The sequence below is a fragment of the Falco biarmicus genome, chromosome 3 (assembly GCF_023638135.1).
Source record: "Falco biarmicus isolate bFalBia1 chromosome 3, bFalBia1.pri, whole genome shotgun sequence".
Taxonomy (NCBI): Eukaryota; Metazoa; Chordata; class Aves; order Falconiformes; family Falconidae; genus Falco; species Falco biarmicus.
Window position 1 is genome coordinate 76,516,629 of NC_079290.1, and position 23,906 is coordinate 76,540,534.

The 23,906-nt window shown below is 39.0% G+C and overlaps 1 protein-coding gene across 3 annotated transcripts in view; it reads left to right on the forward strand.

The window, feature by feature from the left end:
* Positions 1-23,906, forward strand: part of EPB41L4B (erythrocyte membrane protein band 4.1 like 4B) — a 169,522-nt gene that overhangs the window by 58,493 nt on the left and 87,123 nt on the right. For all 3 annotated transcript variants that reach the window (XM_056332552.1, XM_056332554.1, XM_056332553.1), the window contains 13 exons: positions 5,322-5,364; positions 7,611-7,689; positions 10,316-10,360; positions 11,130-11,182; positions 15,416-15,536; positions 16,197-16,284; positions 16,814-16,902; positions 17,231-17,300; positions 17,463-17,632; positions 17,733-17,842; positions 19,570-19,600; positions 20,079-20,112; positions 21,161-21,228. In XM_056332552.1, coding sequence (XP_056188527.1) covers positions 5,322-5,364; positions 7,611-7,689; positions 10,316-10,360; positions 11,130-11,182; positions 15,416-15,536; positions 16,197-16,284; positions 16,814-16,902; positions 17,231-17,300; positions 17,463-17,632; positions 17,733-17,842; positions 19,570-19,600; positions 20,079-20,112; positions 21,161-21,228 — 1,001 coding nt within the window. The remainder of the gene's footprint in view (positions 1-5,321; positions 5,365-7,610; positions 7,690-10,315; positions 10,361-11,129; positions 11,183-15,415; positions 15,537-16,196; positions 16,285-16,813; positions 16,903-17,230; positions 17,301-17,462; positions 17,633-17,732; positions 17,843-19,569; positions 19,601-20,078; positions 20,113-21,160; positions 21,229-23,906) is intronic.

A 23,906-nucleotide genomic window follows, 5' to 3' on the forward strand; every position in this document is an offset into this window, starting at 1 on the left:
CATCTTCAGCACCTTGACTGATCACAATTTACAGGTTATAGTGAGCAATAAAACTTGCATCTTGCTGTAGTTGCATTAATAATGGCTTTGGACCAACTCTTTTTTTTCTACCAGACTCAGTAACAAAATTCCTGAGACTTTGTGCTCTGCAGTTATTTTAATGGTGGTTCTTCCATCATACTCATCCTTTTTTAATTTCTCTTTTCCTGTCTGTTTTATAATGTGCGTAATATAGTAGTACAGTGGGGCATCTGTATAATTTATTTATAAATATGCATATATTGTGTGCTCAAAAACTTCTTTACCTTTAGCGCTCTCAAAAAAGTTTGGAGACCACTGTTCTAGGACAACTGTAGCAAGTCTGGAAACATTCTAAGGTCCTTCAAGTGTTTCCATTGTTTTGTAACAAAACCCCTGGTCTCCTTTTCTGTTCCTCCTGTTTGTGGAAGGGAGAGAAAGAGAAGGAGAGGAGGAGTGAAGGAAGGAAGCGGGAATTAAAGAAATAATTTCTTGTTCAGCTGTTACAGGACTTAAACAGGGAAGTAGTGCTTGGGGTGATTGAAGAGTGTCAGTCTTACGCAGGAGGTCTCTGCAGTGGTTTAGAAGAAATGCAAAGCTTACTGGGGTTTTAATTACTTTTACTATGAGGTGCAAGCAAAGCTGGAGGCCTTGAAAGTTTTAGTTGAGGCTGGAAAAAGCAGTAATAAAATCTTGTGAGACCATACTATCGAAGTTAAGTTGCCATGAGCAAGTATTTTATTGTTCTTTGCAGAAACTGGTCATATGCAACATATTCTATGGTTAGTTTGGATATTTGACATTAATTTTAGGCTGCTGATAGCTAATGTTTATTTGTCTTCTGTCCAGGCTTGTCCTTTCTTTGTTTCTTATTCCAGATCATCATTAGAAAAAGGAGGTTTGTGCTTTACAGCTTCTTATGACCTGCAATATATTGTAGGATTCTCTCAGGATATAGATATCGCCATTTCTTCAGTTGCATTCTTTGTTGCAATTGTCTGTCCTGTGATAGCAAAACATGGATACCCTCCCAGCCCCCTCCCTGTTCTATGGGAATTCAGAACAGAAGGATTGATCATGTTGAGTAATACTTAAAAGGTGACCTTCAGAAGAAAAGAGGAAAGGAAAATTTCTCCTTTGCTACTTTTAAACTTTATACGTTTAAAGTAAAGTAAAGAAGTCCCCAAACTGTGGTTTAGCAGGTAGGGGGTTTATTCATTGGTTTTTGGTTATTCCTTCCTCCCATGTGTTGCATTTTTATCCTCTGCTTTAGAAGATGATGTGGTTCATGGCAGTCAGCTTGGTATGATACAGGTGCCTAGGAAATCGGACAGAAAGAAGGTATTGGAAGGGATAATTGACTTCAGGTTTTAAAGGTGCCAGCTTTTGTTTAGCACACCTTCTTTTCTGAACCTGAACATTTAGCACAGTTCTCCCTCCTGTATCTCCAGGTAAGGCTTGAGAAAGCATTTAAGCAGTATTTTTCAAAGGGCAAATAAAACTTCCAGTAAGAATGGGCTTTGCCTTGCTGATAGTTAAACACATAAGTAAGCATAAGGGAAAACGGCCTATTCAAGACATTCTTTGTGCATTTTAAATCAGTAAAGCAAGCTAACCCAAAAGGATCAAACACAAGGGTTTTTTTCCTTTTCAGGTCAGCTTTGAGGGCTGTATAGATCAAGATAAGAGTTTTTCATTCTTTTAGGAAGCAAATAGAGAGGCAGTGGAATTTGCAGAGGTCAGGTGTGTGATGGTTTGTGTCAACCTGCGGTACTCTCCCTTTCAGTCTTCATTTGGCAGTCACTGTGGTCCTTACATAGACTGCTGTAGTAGCTATAGTTTATTTGTTGTATCTTGACACAAATACATCTTTCCCTTGCTGTGTGACTATTTTGAGAAGATACTGGTTGCTGCCACTTACGAAGCAATGAGTTGCTTATTTTTTCCTCTTCATTTAGTTCGAATGAGTGATCACCAGGAGAGCACCCTGCTTCCAGTATTTTAAGAATTATTTTTTTAGACGGTGTTTCTTTCATATGGAATTGATTGGTGTGTGTTTTTCAACACATGAATCCCAACCAGTCTACTGTTTTATGTCAGTTAATACCATAGGAAACGGTATTCATTTGGCAAAGAAAATAAATGATACTGGGATTAAACAGGAATAAATGGTAGTTAATCCAGCATTTGAAGTTCCGATTTACTTTACAGAATTAAAGGAGTGACCTCAGTGTAGTTCCCCTACAGCTCCCTGGGGAGGGGAAGTGGAAAGAGAGGTGCTGATCTCTTCTCCCTGGGATGCAGTGGCAGGATGCATGGGAATGGTTCGAAGCTGTGCCAGGGGAGGTTTAAACTGGACATTAAAAAGCATTTCTTTACCGAGAGGGTGGTTAATGCCCTATGCCTGTCAGTGTTTAAGAGGCATTTGAACAGTGCCCTTGATAGCATGGTCAGGCAGTTGGACTAGATGATCATTGTAGGTCCCTTCCAACTGAAATGTTTGTTCCGTTCTATTCTAAAGTAATCATAGAACTTTGGCTACCTGCAGTTTGACCACGTTTGGGGATTTTTTCCCCTTACTGTGGGCAAAGTAGCTTAGACACTGTCTTCCTATCACAACAGAGCCCTAAACCAATTAATCTCTTTCCTCCTCCTTGTTCTGCACTGGTACTTCTGAGTCCAGACTGAGGAGTGTGGCGTTGTATGGTTGAAGTGGCTGTGGTCAGCTTCGGTCCTACACTGTGACATACATAGTTAAATTTCTTCGATGAGTTTGGATCCTGAAATGATGCACAAGTTGTTTTGCCAGAGCACAAGACAGGCAGAGTACAGTCATAGGTGCTGAGAGAGAGAAGTTCCCTCTGGTTTTATTAATCTTCCTGGTGAGACTTCAGAATTCATTGCTTTTACTTTCCTGTTCTTGAGTCAGCGTGCAGTATGTAGCCAAGCCCAAACCTTTTTCTGGCTTCAACTAAAATGCTATGAAATCTTTTGAGATCAGAAGGACATTTGGAAAGTTGGTATGATTTCTAGTGTGAAGCAGCCCTCTGACATTACCTGAGACAAAGGAGTGTTGAGATTCAGCCCGATTTTCACAGTTGCACAAAATACCTGACTTTTAAAATGGTGTTGGTTTGCAAATCTGCATGAAAACTGCCAGGCCTGGGAACTCTGGGCCAATAATACTGCCAGTCCATGGTCTACCTCTGTATTTTTAGTTTGTGTTCTGTGTCATAGCCACATCACACACAGCTATGATGTGCAATGTGGGATGGAAGTAAAACAGCAGCTCATTCTTGCTTCTGAAGAGAGATGAATTTAATGCTTGCTGTGGTTTATCTCCTGGAGCAGTCTGCCCCTGGCTGCTTGGGTACAGAGAATGAATGATGGTTTCCTGTCTAGGCTATAGTCTCATATAATGGTCTGCACAAGTAGTTCCCAGAGTCTTATTAGTTATTTTTAAACCTTCTTTGAAGTGTTTACACTTACAAATAATCAATTCGAAACTTGCTGTTAGTTGAGTTTTAAGAACACCACATTCAAGATGGGGACTATTGGATCGTTATTTAATTGGGAGTTACTGCAGTTCAGATGGTGTGGTGCTTATTTCTGAACATGGTGCTAACATGAACCACAGATGAAAAGTTATTGGAGGATTTTTACTTGTAGTATAGGTATTATTCCTGTCTGGATTTATTTATTGTGAAAATAAACTTTTCTTTTAAGGGAATCAGTATATTTGTCTTTGCGAGTGATTTATCTTTAGCCAAAATAAATATTGAGGAGAGAGACATTTTTGTAGCTAGGTATTTGAAGCATAAAAAAATTAATCTGTCCTGGAGGTAAGAAAGTAACAATTTGTATAATTTCAGTAAAAAAGCAAAGTTTCAATGTTGATATTTTTTTCCTTATCAAAAATTTCAAATTTCACAAAGCTGCTGTGAACTCCTGTGGTTTCTGGTGTGGTTTTTCCTGAGAGAAAAGTAGAGACAGAATAGATTACTTGCACTCTTAAGGAATATATTTGTATGAGCTGCTTTAATGTTTTATTTCCACTCTGGTAGAGTTTCTTATATTCTAAGGATGGATTCCTTGGCAGCCTCACCTAAGGAGTCTAGCAAGTATCACGCAAATAAAAGCACCTTCAGAATAATTGTTCCATTTTTCTTTCTCTCTCTCTTTTTGTGAGATTTATTTACCTCAAGGGTCATAAGTTGTCAGACTTTCGATCTATACTCTTCTGTACCTGTGATAAATAAATTTTTGCTTAGGGCATGCTTAGTAAATAAATACCAGCATTACCATGCAACAAATGGTTTTACGCATTTATTTAGTCATGGTATCACAGTGCTAGTGGAATGGTAAGTAGTCATTCAGAGGTTCTCCTCTTTCTGAAAGCATGAATGCTTTAGTAGGGAGGAAGGGATGGTTTTTTCTAAGACTTTTTTTCCATAGTACCTAGGTTATTCTTTTAAAATTAATATATTCATAAAGATAGAAAAGCATCTATTTCAAGAAAACCCAAATACTGTTTTATTACCTTGTGTGACAGAGGCATTTATTTACATGGAGTTGCTTCAAATCAGATTGCAGCCTTGTGTAGGACATTGTGCAGAGACAGTCAAAAATTTAAGCTAAATTTACATTGGAGAGTATTTATTGCTACTCTTCTGTAGATGCAGTTTGCACAGATGAGAGAGTGCATAAACTTTGCTGAGAAGCAAGCTTTTTTGTCATCATAGTTGCATCTATTCAAGACCTTTTGCCATTAGTTGAAAAAGGGGTGGAGGATCTGCATCAGTGTTACCCAAATGCATTTAGTAGAGGTTAAGTCTTCATCCTCTTCTTGTAAAACCTTGGCTATGGAGCAATGGAAGGCAGGATAGTACAGGATGTGGAGGGTTGCTGTCAGACAGTGGAGTTGAAAGGAGAATGAAACGAAGGGGGTTTGGCCTGCTCTCCTCAGGGGCCACCTGGGCAATAGTTAAACCTGGGGACGAAAGAGTGTTCTCCTTGCACACCACTACTTTGTGGGTTTGGGTTTTGAGGTTTCCTCTCTGGAAGAGTGAAACTTCCCTGGCAGGGCTGAAGCATTTCTAAGTTAGGCTTTCCTCATGAAAGAAGGTAAGTTGGTAAATGTACGAATAAACACTTTCAAAAATGTGAAGTTTAGCAAACGCATATGGCAATATTCCTTTTTAAAAGTGGGTGTTTTTTTCTGTTAAATTTTACTGTAATTAGTTCATTGTGCCAACAAAATCTTGAAATGGGACTGTTCTAAAATGTGGATTTTCTTCTTTTAGCACTGGTTGGACCATTCAAAATTCATTAAGAAGCAAATAAAAAGTGAGTACCATGTCTCTGCCTGTTTATTTTGTTATTTCCTATAGGAATTTGAAATTAGAGTATTTGAACATGATTATGAGTGTTTAAATATGGTCTTTAATGGAATAAATATTTCTTAGGAAATAGATTTAATTTAATAGTTAATTGGCTGACTATATCATGTCTAAATGCAGGAGCACTTACAAGCAACAAACCAGCCTTCAGTAGCCCTCATAAAATGTGCTGTTTCTCTAAGGCAGAGTAGGTTACCAGGTAATTTCAGTCTGATCTATGAAATCAGGTTGCCTGGACACAGATCATGGTTTCTGACACCACTTCTGATCCAGAATGGATTTCCTGATGTTTGTTGGTTGGGTTTTTTTCCAAAGAGTAAATGGAAAATACTTCATTGTGTAATGGTTAACCTTTTTTTTCCTGTATTATAAATAAAATTAGCAGAAATACCTTCTGTTTCATCAAAGGGAGTTTTGGGTGAAGAAATTGGGTTTGTCTACTGAGTTTTTTGTGAAGCTTGGCTAAGGCAGGCAAGTTGTTCCTTCATCTCTTAACAATTTGGTTGCAACCTTGGGTACAATACAGCACAGCATCAGCACTAATGTGTTTTGTTAATATATTGCAGTTGTCAACAGCCATAGCCCAACTGATAATATTGCTTCTATGAGATGATAATAAGCATTTTGCAAGGAAGTTGTTGACCCCCTTGCAGGACCTCACAGAGATGGGTCTTGATTGCTTCAGCGGTGGTTTGCCTTTCTTTCTGATAATGATCCAAATATCTAGATGATTTTTTTAAATGGTGGAGGAGTTCTTCAGTGGCCTTTAGGACAGTTTGCTTTCAGCCCATGGTGCATGGGTGTCAGTCTCCTAGAACAGATGGTAAAGATAGCTGCCATGGGCCGGGTTTTAGTGGTTGGCTTTCTCTCGCCTTTTCATCACATCGCAGACTGCTTTACCTTAAGTGACTAAGTGATTTGCAGGTGCACTTTCTGTAATAGCTTTGTCTTTTTTCTTGATATGTCTTAAAATGTGGAAAATCAACAATTCTGTAACACCTTGGACTTGTTTAGTTGGACTGTTTTGTTTGTGTTTAATCTATGAAGGGCCTGTTTTGAAAAGCAATTGGCCAAGCCCTGCCCTGGGGAACAAGGAAGAGGGAAGCAGTTTGATGAGTGTTCTAAAGGTGTGTCTCACAACAGGATACTTTTGCCTTGTCTTCAGCAGGTGCCTTCACAAGGGTTTCTCTTTAACAATGGATGTTGCTCACTGCTCTTTTTCCCAGCAGCGGGTAGGTAGGAGCCATCATCTTGCTGATGCAGACCCTACCAGTGTTGCCAAACTGTCAGCCTAGGGTGCTATAATCTGTTTTCTAGGAGCTATCATTGCAGTGTCAAAGCCCTAATTATTTTGAGTTTTGGCTGCACATTGTCTAGTAGAATGGATCATTAATAAGCACGTATATACTGTGTTCTGGTGTTACAGAAGACCTTAGAAAGGTGTGAAAAAGAATCATTTTTCCAGCACTTAATACACTAGCAGGCTGTTGGTCTGGAAGATGAGGCTTAGGCAGACAAGGATACATTTGTTATAGTCTCATGGTAGTTTGGTACTGGTTTATCTCTGTTACGTGGAAAGTCAGACCTAGCATTCACCTTCTGAAAGGTGGTTAGAAAACAATTCTTGCAACTTCACTTCATGGAATTTGTTAGCTTTCTATGTTCATGGGTGCCTTCTAGAGTCCTCTCCAGCACTTTTCACCTTAATTTACCTTCTCTCATTCACGTGTATCAGTCAAAAACTGATCTTTTGGGTGGTTGTTTTGGTTTTTTGGTGGGGTTTTTTTTGTTTTTTTTTTTTTAAGATGTGTTTGTGCCTCTTTAACAAGAAGCATCATCCTCTTCCTTTCCATTCCATCTTCTTCTGCCCCTGGCAACAGGCAGTGTACCTGGAACTTGCTGTCATCCACAGTGTGCTGCTGGGCACACCTGAACAAAAATGTGTTTGCCAGATAGACTATTGCTTGATTAATCTAATGATTAGAGTATCGTGAACTATGGAAATCATCTAGGGGTTTTATTGCATGCATTTTTAAATTTAAAAACATGAAATATTTGCTGCTTTGAAGAATTTGAAAAGCATAGTTCATTTTGGGTTTCTTGGGTTGTGGGATGGTGGCTGTTGTTCTGCCTTTGCAGAACCACAACTAGTATAAACTTTTATTTCCCCATTTAAAATCTCTGCATATACAGTTGGACCTCCGTACACGTTGCATTTTCGAATTAAGTACTATTCATCAGAACCGAACAACCTTCATGAGGAGTTTACAAGGTAGGAACTGTGCATGGTTAACTGGGGGACTGGCAGAGTGGTAAATAAGACATCTAAGGTACATGGGGGTACTGTAAGCAGGTGATTTGAGCTTTCTTATTAAGAATGGTCATTTTGTCTGACTTCCTAGGTGTTTTCCTACTGTCAGAGAAACATCTTTTTTTTACTTGATGCCAAAACCCATTCATGAGCTTCTCCAAGTGTTTTAATGTGTAGGAGATGCTATGTTCTTATTCTTTGAAGTTTGCAAATAAAGGCAATGTTGGGTAGGGAGGGCTGCAGCTGGGAGACAGCTGCTCTTTACACCAATGACACCTGCCATACCTCTGAGAGGATTTCCCACCATGTCTGTGTCCTGTTAAAATGCCAGTGCTCTGCTGTGTCCCCCTTGCTCCAAGACTTGGGGTGATTTAATAATAATACAAAGGCCACAGAACTGTGGGCAATAGACAGCTTTACTTCTTGGTTAACGGTTGATTGAATCTCTTCCACTTCCCCACAAGTTCTCTGTGGTACAAGAGGTGTAAAGACTGCATTGTGTGAAGTCACCTTAGAATACCTGGAGGTCTTTTGTTTCAATCTGGTGGACTGTTTTCTGGGCTGTGAGGACTATACCTTACTGGGTTTGTAGCATCCTGGTGTGATCTAGAGGATATTCGGAAAACTGGGAAAGGAGCAGCTGTGCTTAGTATCTGCCAGCTTTGTGTCATCTTTGTATAGTACTCATTTATCTTAATGTTATTTTATCTTGTGGGGTTTTTTTGTTCAGTTTCTCACCGTAGGGCACTTTGTCTTCTAATTTGCATGGCAATAATCAGTGTTCTTCCCATCAGCCTAAGGTGTTTAAAGATTTGGTTGTTGTAGTTCATGTGCATGTGATGTTTACATTAAACTTACCACTGCAGGCATATGTTTACTGTCTTCTTTCCTGTCTGCTGTGTTGACTGTGTATTTTCTTTCACTGCCCAAGACAACACCAGAACTAATTGTCACCACCTTATGATACTGACATGGAGGCTTTAATATCCATTATCAGTTTAGTGCAGCAGTGTTAATTCAATAAAAGGGTCTGTTCGTATACAATGCATAATTAACCTATAGATTTCCCTGCCACTTATGTAATTGAGTATAAGGTCTTAAGAGAATCCAAAAACCTGGATGATTTTGGGGCATCTCTAATGAGAAAATCACTTAAATTAGTAGGAATGATATATATTTTCTGAAAATTGATGTAAGTCTTCATACATCAGGGTGCATGTCTGACAAGTATTATATTTCCCCAGTGGTCAAATTATTCCATTACTGCCTACCACAAGATTTCTTGCTTAATCCTTTGAAGCGTATGATCCTAGTCACTGCGAGATGTCAGTTTCTGAGCTATGTGATCATTGCTGTGATCAAGTAAGACATTTCTTCTGGAAGTATTAAACTCTCATGCTTTGTGATGTAATTATTGCTGAAAGGTGACATTTCAGAAGACTATTTTAATTAGAAAAACACTTTAGTCAGCTAAATTTTCAGTATTATGAACAATTTTTTTTTTATTATGATAAGTTTGACAGAAGACCTCTGTGAAACTATGGAAGGAAAATGAAACTGAGCTGGAAATTGATTTTACAGTGAACAAATAGTTGCATTTTTCTTTTTCACTGGGGAAAGTAATTTTGAATGTTGTTGTTTTTTTAAGAGTCTTTATGCTGGCTGGATCATATTTTCCATGTAACGTGTTGAGTAAAATGTGAAGATTAACAACTGTATTCTCAGAACTATTCCAAGTGGAAGTGGAGTGGAGTAAGGGGAGGAAGAAAAACAATAATTAACAATAACCATGAACTGGCCTGATTGGAAGGATGTTTGGAATTCCTTGTGGAGATTTTCTAGTAGATTCCAGTTCATAGTGAAACTGTAAACATCACATTTTCGTAATTAGCACAGTAATGGGGATGTGTGGAATCCTTCACCCACTGTCTTTTTCCAATTTAAAAACACATGCCTCTAAACCCAACTCTTGAGTGGCTGTAGAACATGAAGCATACCTAGAACCGAAGATTAGCAACAGCTTAAAATACTACTACAATTTAAAGGCTGTAATTTGTTACTTGGCCTCCTAAATAAATGTCTGGGCTCTATGGAATTCTTCTATTTTCTTTTATTCAGAACTTTTCTGCTATTTTGAATGAAATATCAGTCTGAGCTCTTCCTTTTGCCCAGTTTGGACTTTTTCCATGTTCTTTCTTTGTGTTTGAGAAGGTAGCCCTGAAGTCTTCATGCCTTTATCTGTGTTTTGTCTCTAGATCCTGTAGTTCAATTCTTGCTTGAATTGGGCAAGACCTAGTTCACGAGAACATTGGAGTGTCAATAACGTTTAGGCTGCTGTGGTGAATGCTCAGATAGAGCACATCCCTAAACAGCAAGACTTTGGACAATGAAAAATGTTCTCTTTTTGTTTTTAGTGAAAGCTGTGGGCACTTTGAAGGTTGCAATATGTATCCCGAAGACCCTTTGTTTAAAAGCAAGTTAATTAAAATGTTGTGACTACTCAATGAATTGGGGTATTTTTCTGGCCGTTGGGGCTAGAAAGATGTCATTATATATACTTTTGACTTTCTGAATTTTTATTTGTCAGGTACCTGTTTGTATTACAGCTCCGGCAAGACATTCTTTCAGGGAAGTAAGTACCTCTTTGCTCTTGCATCTGTAATTTAATTTATAATAGTTAATCTCTTAGTGATTTAAAATTTTATTTAAATTTTATTCATGCACAGATTATAAATGTGATTTACAGTTCCACATGCGGTTTTTTTCCCTTTAGAATGCAGAGATACATGATTTTATGTGCACCTTGACTCTATTACTGACAAATAGAATGAGTAAAGACCTTTGATGGATTGACCAGGTGATGGAAGTTTATAAAGAGAGCAAAGACTGTCCTGATGTCCTGATTTTTATGACTTGAAAATGTAACATGGGCTTACCATATTTTTCAGTATGGTAGGCAAAATAGAGGAGGAAAAGATGATGAAGTGCAACACTTTCTGTACAGGTCAAGCCTGTAAAAATATTTCATGTGTTTATAGTCTCACCTAGGCCTGTAAGTTCACACCTGCTGTATGTTTTTTAATTACAAAAAACTCCTTAAAACTATATGTTCTAAAATAGCGTTGAAGCAAAAATGATTTCTTAGTTGATTTAATGTTGTCTCTATTATTTCAAGCTTGTTTTATGGTGGAACGTATCATGTGTTTAGTGCTAATTAGGATGTACCAAATGAGGAAATAATCATGCAAGTAAAAATAGATTGTAGATGTTTCATATCATTAGTAGTTTGTGGAAGTTAATGTTTCCATTTCTTATATCAGACTACTTTTAAACTTTATTGCAAGAGGATTTCACTGAGAAAAAAGACCTGATTTTTATAGCTTCTTTTTTTTCTTTTTAAGACTGAAATGCCCGTATGAAACTGCTGTTGAACTAGCAGCTCTGTGTCTTCAAGGTATGCAATTTTTTGGAAGTGGTTTGTCTTGATGTATTAAAAAAACTCATCTTCTAGTCTCTTTTCACTCCGTTACTAACGCTTTCTCATTGGTCATATGTAAATGCCATTCCTTTACCTGAGGAGAAGAATTTGAGGGAGATCACTTTCCTGCCTGCCTTCCAATCATAACTACTAAACTATAGTAGCCAACATTGGCACGCTTGCCAAGGCAAAGGAGCCTTAAAGGCATGGGGAGACAAAGGTTTCATGGAAACCAGGGGCTGACCAGGGAGGAAGTGCCCCTAGGTAGTTCCCCACGGAGGCAGAGGCTGTGGTGTGTGCACAGTTTACCACTTCAGCCTGGAGAGCCAGCTGGCCCTTCAGCATGCAGGTGTGTCCCTGCAGGTGTAGCTTTGAACATGGGCTTCCCGCTGCCTGGCCAGTGCTTGGGAGAGCAAACCTCTGTGGTGTGACCTGGGAGATGGTTACAGGGCAGGAAGGAGGGGGTGGCAGGTGCACTGGAGAGGAGGGACTTAAATGGGAAGGTGAGAACTAAGATTACTTCTGTGTCAGGACCAAGGGTTACAAGATTAAAAAAAAAAAGCATCCTAGGACACTAGGTTTGATTAGTTTATTGTAGGAAGAAGGTTTGGGTTTTTATTGCTGCAAACACATCAATACAAATATTCATGCCATTTCAGACTGTTTTGTAGATGGGAAAGAAACTTGTGTAATGAAGCTCAAGTAAAGTTCTTTTTTTTTTTTTTTTTTTTTTCTAAAAAAGTAAATGCAGTGAGCTGGACCATTCTAGGCATATCAGCAGCAAAATGAATCAAAATTAAAAACACTCTTCCTATTCCTCTGGTGGCTAGCAGTGGCACACGGAGTGCGTAGGCACAGTCTCTTAGTTTAGTACAGCAGTGGAGATAACCTGGTGATTCTAGGTGGACTTGACAGGCAAAACTAAGAATTCTGTTCCAGACAGCAACAGCTGTAGATCTTAAGGCAGTGGGTTATTTTTTTGCACCAGTATGGCACAGCTGTCATTGTTAGGTGTGCGAACAACTGCTGCAGGCAAGCTCTGTCTTTCTGAGGTGGAGAAAATTTGGAGCCCATATTTGATTCGTTGCTTCCATTTTCGCAGGTAAAAACACTGGTAACCTTACCCCTGGTCTAAGCAAGGAGAAAACCAAGCAAAGAATAATAGTGTGATGGCTCAACATTTTGGGTAGTAACTGACCCCTGTGATTATTGTGTAAATGTAATACAGTAGCCATACATCATGTTTATAATGTCTCCAACTAGGTACCAAAACTAGCACTTCTTTGCATTATCTGTGGGAACATACTTTTTTACTTTTCTGGTGTCTTTTTTTCCAGTTTCATTTTTCCACTATTTTGACATCATCACAAGAAGTTTCTCTAAAATTATTTCATTATTACAACTAATTTATTATCTCTGTTGATATATGTTATGATCAGTGTTTTGTAGTAGAACATTTGTTACATGTTATTGACATTGGAAACTTAATTAAGCAAAAGAGTTTAAAGAAATATCAAATGGTTATGCCCTCCTCAGCAGGTTACATTTACTCTGAAAATCTGATCTTGCTCCTTAGTGTGGCTTTTCCAAGAGTGAAGAAAAAGTCATAAATAATTATTTAAGAAATGGTATTCTAAGCTCTCTGAAAGAAAAGCCTTTTTCTTCACAGCACAGCTTTGAACTTCATACATTTTCTTTATCAAGTTGTTCTATTAGGGTAATTCTTGGTTTCAAACAACAGTTTCCAAGGCTGGCTTTTTGTGTGAATCATCTTTCAAACATAAATTTTTGGTTTGTTGCTAGTTCCATGAAGGAACTTCTGTAACAAATAACATCAATTTGTAGTATGGGGTAACTTGTGAAGCGGATACATAGTTGTAGGCTTCACTTAGGGTTTATTAGCTACAGAAGGATTGTAATCAAACTTGAATCGTCACTGTTAGAATCGTTAGTCTTGCGTGGCTTTCGGATTTAACCAGGTATACTTTTGAAACTGCTAATTAAACTCAAAAGGAAGACTTTTTCTCAGTTCTCCAGTGGTCAGTTCTAACCATAAGACATCTTCATGGGATAGCTCTTTTTTTTTTTTTTCTTCTGTGCAAAAGAATCAATATATTTACAAGTAACCATGGTTTTGCAGTTCTCAAAAACTTTCTAGGAAAATGCCTTTTTAAAATGTCCCCTAGTTTATGCATTTATTTATTTAAGAGCATGGATAATGTATATAAACATGTTATGTTACAACTCTCCCTGCCCGCCACCCCCCCCCCCACCCACCTGCCCCCATAAACAAGACCAGAGAAGGAGCATGTGAAAGCATGACACTTTGTCATAGAACTGCAAATGAAGAGATGGGTCCTCTGCTGTGAGTTTGTGCTGAAAAATAGTACTGCTGAGGCATTCGGGGAGTGTAATTCCATCAGGGAAGATGGCTGAGCATACCCGTGTGGAGCCCGTGCTTCCCCCTTCTTCCGCTGCCCTTCTACCCTGTGTTGAGCTGGTGAGACTTACTGGCTTTTATTCTCAAGACTTGTTTCTTTGAGATCACAATGATGACATGGTTTGTTTGACTGAAAGTGAGTATACAGTGAGTGCAGCTATTGAGAAACAAGGGTGGTATTTTTCCTTTGCCTAATATTTCTGCCCTAGCTTCTCTGCGTATCTTTTGTCTTACATGCTTATGATTCTTCTCATCCTTACACATCCTCTTCATGGCACAGTCAGCCTTCATTCCCCGCCTTCTCTCTCAGTTAACTAGTAGAGAAATCTCTCATGTTTTTCCTAGATGGTTGTCAAAACATCAAACTTCATATTCTTAGTTTTTTTCTCCTGAAGTCCTCAATGCTGATGTGTGTGTTGTGGCTCTCTTACGTACTGGAGACTGGACTGCCAGTAATTCCTAGCAACAGCTCTGTTAAATAGGCTTCCAACTTCAGTGAAACAGCAGCAGAGCTGAGATCTCTCTGTTAAGGGAAAAGACATACAGATAATAGTACTGTAATTCACCATGGAAGATTACTGTTGAAGAGAAAAAGTGTGTGTGAGGCAGTAGTTAGAAATAAAGATCAGTGAACTCAATCTGTTTAATATCCTCAGGAATGCTAAATGTTTGAGTGAAGCTCAAGGGCTCAAAACCACTTAGTAGATGTATCAGAATGCATTTTAAATGTAACTCCCTATGTTCTAATGTATCCTGCTAGGTATTTTTTAAAACTGAAAGTGAATTAAATTTTTGCAACTGTTTTTACTTCATGGGATTAATTTCCCCTCATGTTTGTGGTGGTGGTTTTGGGTTGGTTTGGTTTTTGTGGTAGTAGTAGTCAAGAAACGCCAACTGACAAGGCCTGGTTTGGAGTCACATCGTGTGTCAGGTGGCATGTATTTGCCATTGATGTTTGTTTCACAGTCTGAAGGCAGTGACATTGTGGACTCTTCATATAGCTGAGAGGTTCCAGGAGCAAAGCATGTGGCAGGCACGAGACAGTTAAGGGCGTCAGTCACCAAGATACTCAGCACTTGCATCTCCTGCTGAGCTCAGTAGAGTCTGCAAGTGTTCTGCTCCTAGAAAAGAAGATACCAGGCCCTAAGTAAATAAACAGAAAGTGACACCTGAGTTATGTTAACACTTCGCCATCTCTTTCTTTAAACTGACTTAATCTGACTATTACACCACCACTCTGTTTTTTGAAAAACAAAACAAAACACAACTTTATCACTGGTTTCTTGAGATTAGGTATTATTATCTTCATGTTTTGACACAAACAAAGCATGCAATAGAATGGAAAGTGGTTTGGAATGAAAAGTATGACTTCGTTGCAATGAGAGGAAGTTTCAAAGTAACCTCTTCGAAACAGTAGTGCATTGCTTTTTGTCTTTAATAGAAACTTTATTCCTTCAAATGCTTTAAAAAACAGAGAAAAGGCATTAGTGAAGCTGCTTTAGTCCTAACATTCCTGAATGTCAGAATTCTGTACCATAACCTTACACTGCTCCTGCAAATGAGTTTGTCTGACTTTTACTGTAAAATCTGGTTTGAGTTTGGGGGCAGAGGGACAGGGATGTTCACTTACAGCACTGGCACAAATGCATTCTTCTAAACGTACTTAGAAACTTACAAACTATCACTGTCTTTGTGGAGATTATGGAATTAAGTATTTCTGGTCATCCCATGATTTTTATATTTGTAACTTTTCAATTGACCGATTGCAGCTGAGCTGGGAGAGTGTGAGCACCCAGAGCACACACCAGAACTCGTGTCTGAATTCAGGTTTGCACCAAACCAGACCGAAGCAATGGAATTCGACATTTTTCAGAAATGGAAAGAGTGCAGGTACGGTACCTATGTGGGAGTGGTGTCTCTAGCAACAGGAGGTTTTCTTCTCTTCCAAAGGCATATATGTCCACAAGAGCCCCTTCAACAGACATGAAACAGTGATTATATTTGTCAGTTGAAGGTACTGTAAATAGATTTTGAGCATTCTCCTTCCCTAGAAATGGCAAACAGTAATTTAAGGAAGGTTGGTGGGATTAATTGTAACTTGTTGTTTGTTTTTTGGGGGGGAGGATTGTTTGTTCTTGTTGTTTAGATGACTTTATAACAGTTTAAGCCATCAGATCTTTTTCCTGTTTATGTTGGAAATAATTATCTTTCTTTCCCTCCTTGCACACATGTACATGTAAAGTTTTGTGCTCAGGGTAGCAGCAAACTCTTTTTCCTGTCTTTTGTTAATAAATATGGTACATTTTGGTGTTGCTGTCTTACCTGAACTTTCGTCCTTATTGGAAATTTTAAATCTTTTTTCAATTTTGGTCCCTCTGATTTATTTTCATTTGGGGGGAAGAGAGTAAAAACATAAACTAAGCTTGAAATACCATTTAGCATTTTTAAGATTGAGAGCCCAAAGAACAGAGTTAGGAGAATGAATTTTAAAATGTTTAAAATGCACAAAAATTTCATAACATTAAGTATAAATAAATTTTATATTCTTAGGGGAAAGAGCCCAGCGCAGGCTGAATTGTGCTACTTGAACAAAGCTAAATGGTTAGAAATGTATGGTGTAGATATGCATGTAGTTAAGGTAAGTTCCATGTGATGCTTTTTTGTTATTAATGTGGGGTACGTGCCTTGGTGTGGGTCAGTCCCTCGGGGGTGTACTTGTTGTGGTGTGGGTTGCCCCTTGGGCCGTGGTCCCTCAAAAGTACCTTCTCCTTGCAGGCCTCCTCCCTTTCCACATGCCTTTTCCCATGTTCCTCAATTTTTTCCTTTTGTGTCTCTTTTCCCTGGTAGCTACTGCTTGCTCTTAAACACAGGTGAGCCGAGGTCTGGGCTCCCCTGGCTGGAGTGTTGGTGCAGGGCCATTTCCACCAGCATCAGCGCTACCTCAGGCAGCACTCTGCCTCCTCCCATGCAGGGCATCCTGCAGCCTTCTGTTGCCAAAGCCTGCCAGTTTGCACCCAACACAGATAAATGTTCTTCTGCTCTGTAATGTTAAAAAAAAATTTCAAACCTTATTGTTGAGTTTAAAATCTGTGGATTTTGACATAATACTGTAGTAAGATTTACACTACCAAAGGCACACTGATTATTGGTTCTGTGTTTGCTTGCAGGGAAGAGATGGTTGTGAATATGCTCTTGGACTGACACCAACAGGCATATTGATCTTTGAAGGAGCCAACAAAATAGGCTTATTCTTTTGGTAATCGGTTTTTGTGTTTTGTTCCTTTCTGTTAAAATGCTCAGATCTTTCTCCTTTATGTAAGGGGATCTTGACTGTATTTTGTGGTGTAGATTGGATCTACAAAATTAAAATACCAAGGTTAAATCTGAAGTTAAGTGGGCCTGTTTAGAAGCACCACTCTCAAATGTGAAATATTTGTTGAAAAACAGTTACATTTCCAAGAAATCATACTTCCATTACAATTCTTGAAGTGTTGCAGGGCTGCAAATCCCTCATATGTTTTGGGGGATCCTAGATTACAAAATGCTATTTTTCCATTAATTTTCTATTTGCTTCTTGTGTTTAGGCCTAAAATCACAAAAATGGACTTTAAAAAGAGCAAACTAACGCTTGTGGTTGTAGAAGATGATGAACAGGTAACTTTCTTCCCTTACTTGGGCCTGATCCAACAAAGTATGGTGTGTGCTCAGGCTGGTAAGAACACAAGCACACTGTTGGCCCAGGCTGTATTTCTCCTGCCAAGGACAGTAACTAATATCATGCATGCCAACTTCCAAAGCTTTTGTTTCTGCATCTAGGGCAGAGAGCAAGAGCACACATTTGTTTTCCGGTTAGACAGTGCCAAAACATGCAAACATTTGTGGAAGTGTGCAGTGGAACACCATGCTTTCTTCAGATTGCGAGCCCCAGCAAACAGCAAATCTAGTAGATCTGACTTCATAAGGCTGGGATCACGCTTCAGATTCAGGTATTTAGCAAAGTAACAGCAATCTATTTGTTTTTGTACAATGGAGCAGGTACAGCATCCAACAGAAGGCAGTAGTTAACTTTTGTTTCTGTATTTTAAGTGGGCGGACAGAGTATCAAGCAACACATGGGACACGATTACGCAGAACTAGTACGTTTGAAAGAAGGCCCAGCAAACGATATCCTTCTCGAAGGCATTCAACTTTTAAGGGTAAGTGTTTGTACATGTGTTCACTGAACTTGTCATGCAGGTGTCCTGTTAACTCATATAAGTGTTGTATTACAACCATAAAATCTGTACCACAGTATAAAATGAAAAATATGTCAGATCATCTAAAAATCAGAATGTACATGGGTTTTTTTCTCTCAGTCAAGAGTCCATTTCTACTGTTTCTATCTCTGTCTATACTTAATTCTTCCATCCCCCATCTATGGAGAACAAGGTAGCTATAGGGTTTCTTTAGTTGCTCTGATGGGGAGGAAAGAAAAGTTGTATCAAATTCAGTGAAGGAAAGCGTGTAACATTTTTGTATCTGAAACCCTGTGGTGCGCAGGACTAGAGAAGTGATTGTCCCCCTGCACTCTGCACTGGTGAGGCCGCACCTTGAATACTGTGTTCAGTTCAGTTTTGGGCCACTCACTCCAAGAGGGACGCAGAGGTGCTGGAGCGTGTCCAGAGATGGGCAACGGAGCTGGTGAAGGGTCTGGAGCACAAGCCTTATGAGGGGCAGCTGAGGGAACTGGGGTTGTTTAGTGTGGAGAGGGGGAGGCTTAACAGGGACCTTGTCACACTCTACAACTACCTGAAAGGAGGTTGCAGACAGGTGGGGGTAGGTCTCTTCCCCCAAGTAACAAGTGATAGGAGAAGAGGAAATGGCCTCAAGTTGCGCCAGGGCAGGTTTAGATTGGATATTAGGAAAAATTTCTTCACTGAAAGGGTGGTGAAGCATCTGTCAGACCTCGTGTCTCAGTGCTTCTGTACTTATGTCTGTGAGACCAGGGGAGAAGAGAGAAAGCGTGGCTTCCGCTCAGTTTAGTTCTCTGTGCATAGCAGCCAGCCAGAACTTCTGTCATACCCAGATGATCTCCCTCCAGAGAGCTCAACAGCGTGTTTGTTAAGTTAATGCAAAAACTCCCTGTATTGTCTTTCATGCATTTCTTGGCCATTAAGATCTGTACCTAGTTGCAGCCTACAAACGTTGGATTCTGTCCTAGCTCAGTCTCTTTCAGACTTCTACAGTGTCTCATTAAGTTTGTCATTCACTTCCTACATTCAGCAGAGACTTGGGTTTTCAGCTGGTTTTCAGTGCTCTTGAAAAATATGCTGCTTTTCAGGAAAAATAAATAATACATCCCAGTTACTCAGCTCCTGCCTTCAATGTTCTCTCTAGCCTGTCCAAAGCACAAGCCAAGAACTTGTTGCTCAAGATTGCTCACTGCCTTCCCATATTCCAAACTGATGGGCTTTTTTGGCTACCATTGTTCATTGTAATAAGACACAGGCCATTACCAGCTTCAGGAATACTCTGGTTTCTGTAAGATGCAAAATTTCTGCGAGGGGTAGCTTCTGATTTCCAAGGGACTCAATGGTATTGACGTGGTAGCTACAGCAAGGTGAGAAAGGTAGGGTTCTGGTCATGCAAAACTGACTCTGGCTAAAGTCCTTCCTTTGTGACGTTTGGGAAGAATACTCTTTGTCTGTTCTCATCTTTGGTGGGCTTTGACTCTTGCAGAAGCAGAGGGAGGTTTGGGTCTGCCTTGTACTTTATGTACTCACACAGGAATACTAGAAAGCACAGGGCTGCACTTGAGATTCTGATGCATTTGTGAAAATATGTCTGAGAATTTGCTTAAGCTGTAGTGTAACATCCCAGTCACAGTAGCTGCAAAATTACTGTTTTTGTCATCCGTCTTACAAGTTTTTTGTTTCTTTTCAAGCAAACAATCCTGTGAAAGCAGCACAACTGTGGTAAGTGACTGCCCAAGTTCTCTCTACTTCTCAATTGCTGTTATTAGGCAAAAAGGGTTCTGAAGACCATTTCTGCATTAGGATTTGTCAAAACAAATTCTCTGGTGCAGCATGAATTGCTTTGGGATCTCATTATGCAGCACCAGATTCTTCTTGGGTACTGCCTGTGAAACTTTTAAGTGCTTCCATTTTTAGGTGGGTTTTTTTTTCTTTTTGTGTTTGATATCAGACTAAAGTAAAACACATTTCTGCTTATTGCTATTATGCTAACTTACCTAACATTATTTATTCCTGTTTCCTAAGTGTACAATGAAGTTTTGCACTCCTCTTTCTTGGACTGTAATTGCTGTGGTGTATATCTTGATTAAGATATTGATGTCCTTAAGAATATGAATGTTACTTCACTGTAATAAATTCCTGAATTGTAGAACCCTGAACTATAAATTACATAAAAGCTATTTTTTTTTTTTCCCCTTAGTGCTAAAAATACTCCTGAAGTCCATAACTACCAGGTAAGGGCATAACAATTGTTGAGGAGGATATTGTCATTTTCTTACTTAGTGGTTCATATTTTTGTTCTCTATAATTTGTATGGCTGTTTTGGTCCCCTTTCCTTACTGTTGGGTAAGATTCTCTGAGATGGTTCAGGAATAAACAACATCCCATTGGGAATTAAGGGGAAAGTGGAGAGACTCTTCTCACCCTCTTCCCCTGTGTTCTTGGATGCTCTGCAAGCTGAACACACTCCATTTGCCATCCTCTTTCCCTTCCCTTCCCTTTCTGTGAAATCACAGGTGAAAGCCTTTGTGACTGTGAATATGATGGACTCCAGGAGACTGCTCTGTGAGCAAGCTTTTGTCTAGAGCAGCCTCTTATGTTGGGTGATCTGGTGACAACGAGTTCAAAGTTGCAGTTATCTCCCCCATCATAACACTTAAGGAGTTCATTGCTGGTCAAATGTTTGTTTGTTGTTTTTTAAACAAGCTCCTTCATACACTTCAGAGAAACACCTTACCCAGTTTTCATCTGTGATACTAGTAGGGAGTGCTACTGAGAAAGCAAGCTGTGCTTTCGTCCAGACGGAGTGTGTGAATGAGAAATTAGTCTTAACACTTGTTCTTTATTAAAAGCCTCACTAGTGATTTTGTTTCACTGTCTGTCCTCAAGATCTCATGGATATGAGAGAGAAATGCTGTCACCAAAGATAGGTGACCTTCTGAAGACTGCTATTATAATAGTAACCTTTCTCACTCTCCACCTTTGATTAAAGCTGACATTCTTTTGATGTGCTTTGTATGAGAAGCACTAGATGTGCCAGGTTGACTCTCAAACAGAAAACCCATTTTCTTTGCATTTTCCCGTGAGTGTCTCCTAACAAGCAAGCTCATCACCAAGAGGTCTCATGTATATGCTTAATGGCATGGGAGAAGGTCTGCCACAGTGGGGTTTCTAGGGCTCACAGCGAGCATGTTCATCACAGCCCCAGCAAAATAAAAAGTTAAAGTTAATAGAAAGTTCTTACATTGTTTCATTAACTGGGTTCAATGTTTCCACTTGCAGCCACAGTATCATCCTAATATACATCCTGCTCAGCCACACTGGCATCCACATACACCTGTGAATGTAAGGTAAGCAGTCTTCACTTCGTGAAAAAGTCTATTACTTCTTTCTTTCTGAATCTGTTGGCATGAAGCTTTGGTGGGCATATTGGGCAATTGTCTGCACATGAAAAGCAAGCAGAAGTTAGAAATATGTGTTGTAGAGGCAGTATTAAATAACTTCTATTTAGATTTTGCTTTGGGATGTCCTAATCTCCTTGATGAGAATTTGGGGGGGTGATTTTTAATACAGAATTTGAAATACAACTTCAGTGGATTTCTGTAGGGAGTATGTTGGATGGGAAGATGCTCAGTAGCTTCAGTAAAACTAACTGCAATTTGATCAGTAATTAATCTGCTAAAACAAAGAAGAAAACTTATTTTAGGATAAAGTTATGAGTGAGCAGGTTCTTGCATTGCAGCACTTTTTCATCTTTTGCAGAGATACGTATAGAAAAACATGTATGTGAACAGTGTATCAGGCACTTTACAGATAATTAGTGAAATTATAACACTGAGGTTCTGTGAACTGTTTCACAAAAAAAGAAAACCTGTATATGCTATTGTACTATTTTCTGGCATACTTTTTTATTTTATACTAACTAGTAATGAGAGAAATCAAGTGAAAAGAAATTTTGGAAGAAATTCGGTCCAAGTCAGAACCAGCTTGGTAGAATGCCCAGTGGAGGCACGCACCTGCTGGTCGGTATGTGTCTGTGCATGGACACGTGATAGAAATCAGCTGCTATTTTATCCTAATAAAAATAACCTTTTTAGGTTACTCCGTTTTTTAGACAAATAATTATTGTCTTGACTGAAAAATACCAGTACCCTAATCTTCATTCCTATTCATGTTATATTTTTATCTTTGTATTCTTACATCAGGATAGTTAGACTTTGTTCTTAGTGTAGGCAGGCTCTAGAGATGAGGAGATTAAAATGGATGAAAAGACAATTTGATCCAAGATTGGATCTGAGAGTGCAGGAAAGAGGCAAATATGTTATTAGAAATACATACTAGGCAGAGAAGCAGGCATACTCATTGTCATCTCAAAAATCCCTGCATATAGCAGTAAAGCAGGTAATAAATATATGCTAGAAACAGAAGACTTAAAATTGGGTAATTAGTTTTGCCTGTAATTCATGTTCAAGATTCTTCTTGGGTTAGGGTTTACTTGTCCATTTAATTCTGTATGATTTAAAGTGTACAATTTCACATTACAGAAGAGTGATTGCTGAGAGAGGCTAATGATTTTACAAATCATTAGAGGTTTTGCTGAAGTTTTTCTAAAGATTTCCTCACTTATGATACTAGTCTGTAACATTTTAAAGCCAAATAGTTCACCCTGGAGCAGAGTGATAGTGAAATAAGCACAAAAATGTATTGTAATGTGTGCAGACAACCTCCCCCTTCAGCCCCTCTGCTGCCTGGGCAAAGATTAAGGTCAGTGAAATATGAACAATGGCTTTTTTATAGCTAGGCTTGTAAGGCTAAAAAACACACTTAATAGCTCAGTCATGCAAGCTCAGTAGAAAAGGTGCTCAGAATTTTTGTCCCGCTCAGGTAGAAGCATTTAAATGCGTGGTTAAAGTGGAAGCTTCAAGTTATTCTAACTTGGACTGAAAGTGGAAGGGTTCAGCGTTTAACATCTTGAATAGCTTGATTTGAGAAATCTTAATCTATCTGGCTATGAACTTGACATCAAACCACAGATGCATGAAATTCTTTCATGCAAATCTAGAATGGACCAAGGGCTAAAATGGGACTACCTGTGCAATACATGTTATATATGGGGGGGATGTTGAGTATTTGTGAAATATGTAGAATTGTGTCCCAGTCTTCTCAGTAAAACCCTTTCAGTGAAAGTATTTGCTCGCAGTTAACTTAATGTTAAGTCTTCTGAGAAAATTCATTCCAATTAACGCTTGTCATTATGTAACTTTAAAATGTCTCCAAAAAAAAGGTAAAATCTAAACCTGCCTGTATTTCTGTTAGCATAAAGAAATAACCAAAATAAAAAGTGCAACCTAAGTTTGGTAACAAGGGAATCTTAAATGTTGTGGTTTTCTACATACTGTTCAAAAGTTTTATTTATTTATCACCCTCCTCCCCCGGCCAATGATTCAGGAGACACTGTAGGAGTAGTTGAGGTTAATATCTCAAAGCAGCAATAAGTAATGAACAAATAAGGAAAAAATATTTTTCCTCTTGGTACTTTTGCAAGTTTCACTACATAGTCACAGAGAAATACCTGTACTAACTATGGACGCTAGGTGTTCATCTTAACGAAGTGCGACTGTGTAACTTACAGGCTGCTTCAATGTAGTTAACTGCACTGGTGCTGAACGAATGGCAGTATTTACGGAAGAGCAATTTCCATTCTTACTAGGATTGCCTTTTTTAATTTTTTTAGACCTTAAGGATGTATTTTCATGAGCTCAGCTTTTTGCATGACATGGTTTATTTTACTTGTTTGTTGTACACACTTTAGCGTTCCGATGGCCACCTCTTCCCTCCCCCTCTCCCTGTGGGATGCAGGAGCATTGATGCACAACACTTGTCTATGACACTTGAAAACAGAGAGGGTTTTTAATGACTGAGCTCTGATTCAAAGCCTTTTTGAAATCAACTAAAAGATTGTGAGTTGCTTCTGCGGCTTCTGCATCAGACCTCTGTAGATCTGTCCCCTTTTTTCCCCTTACCGATA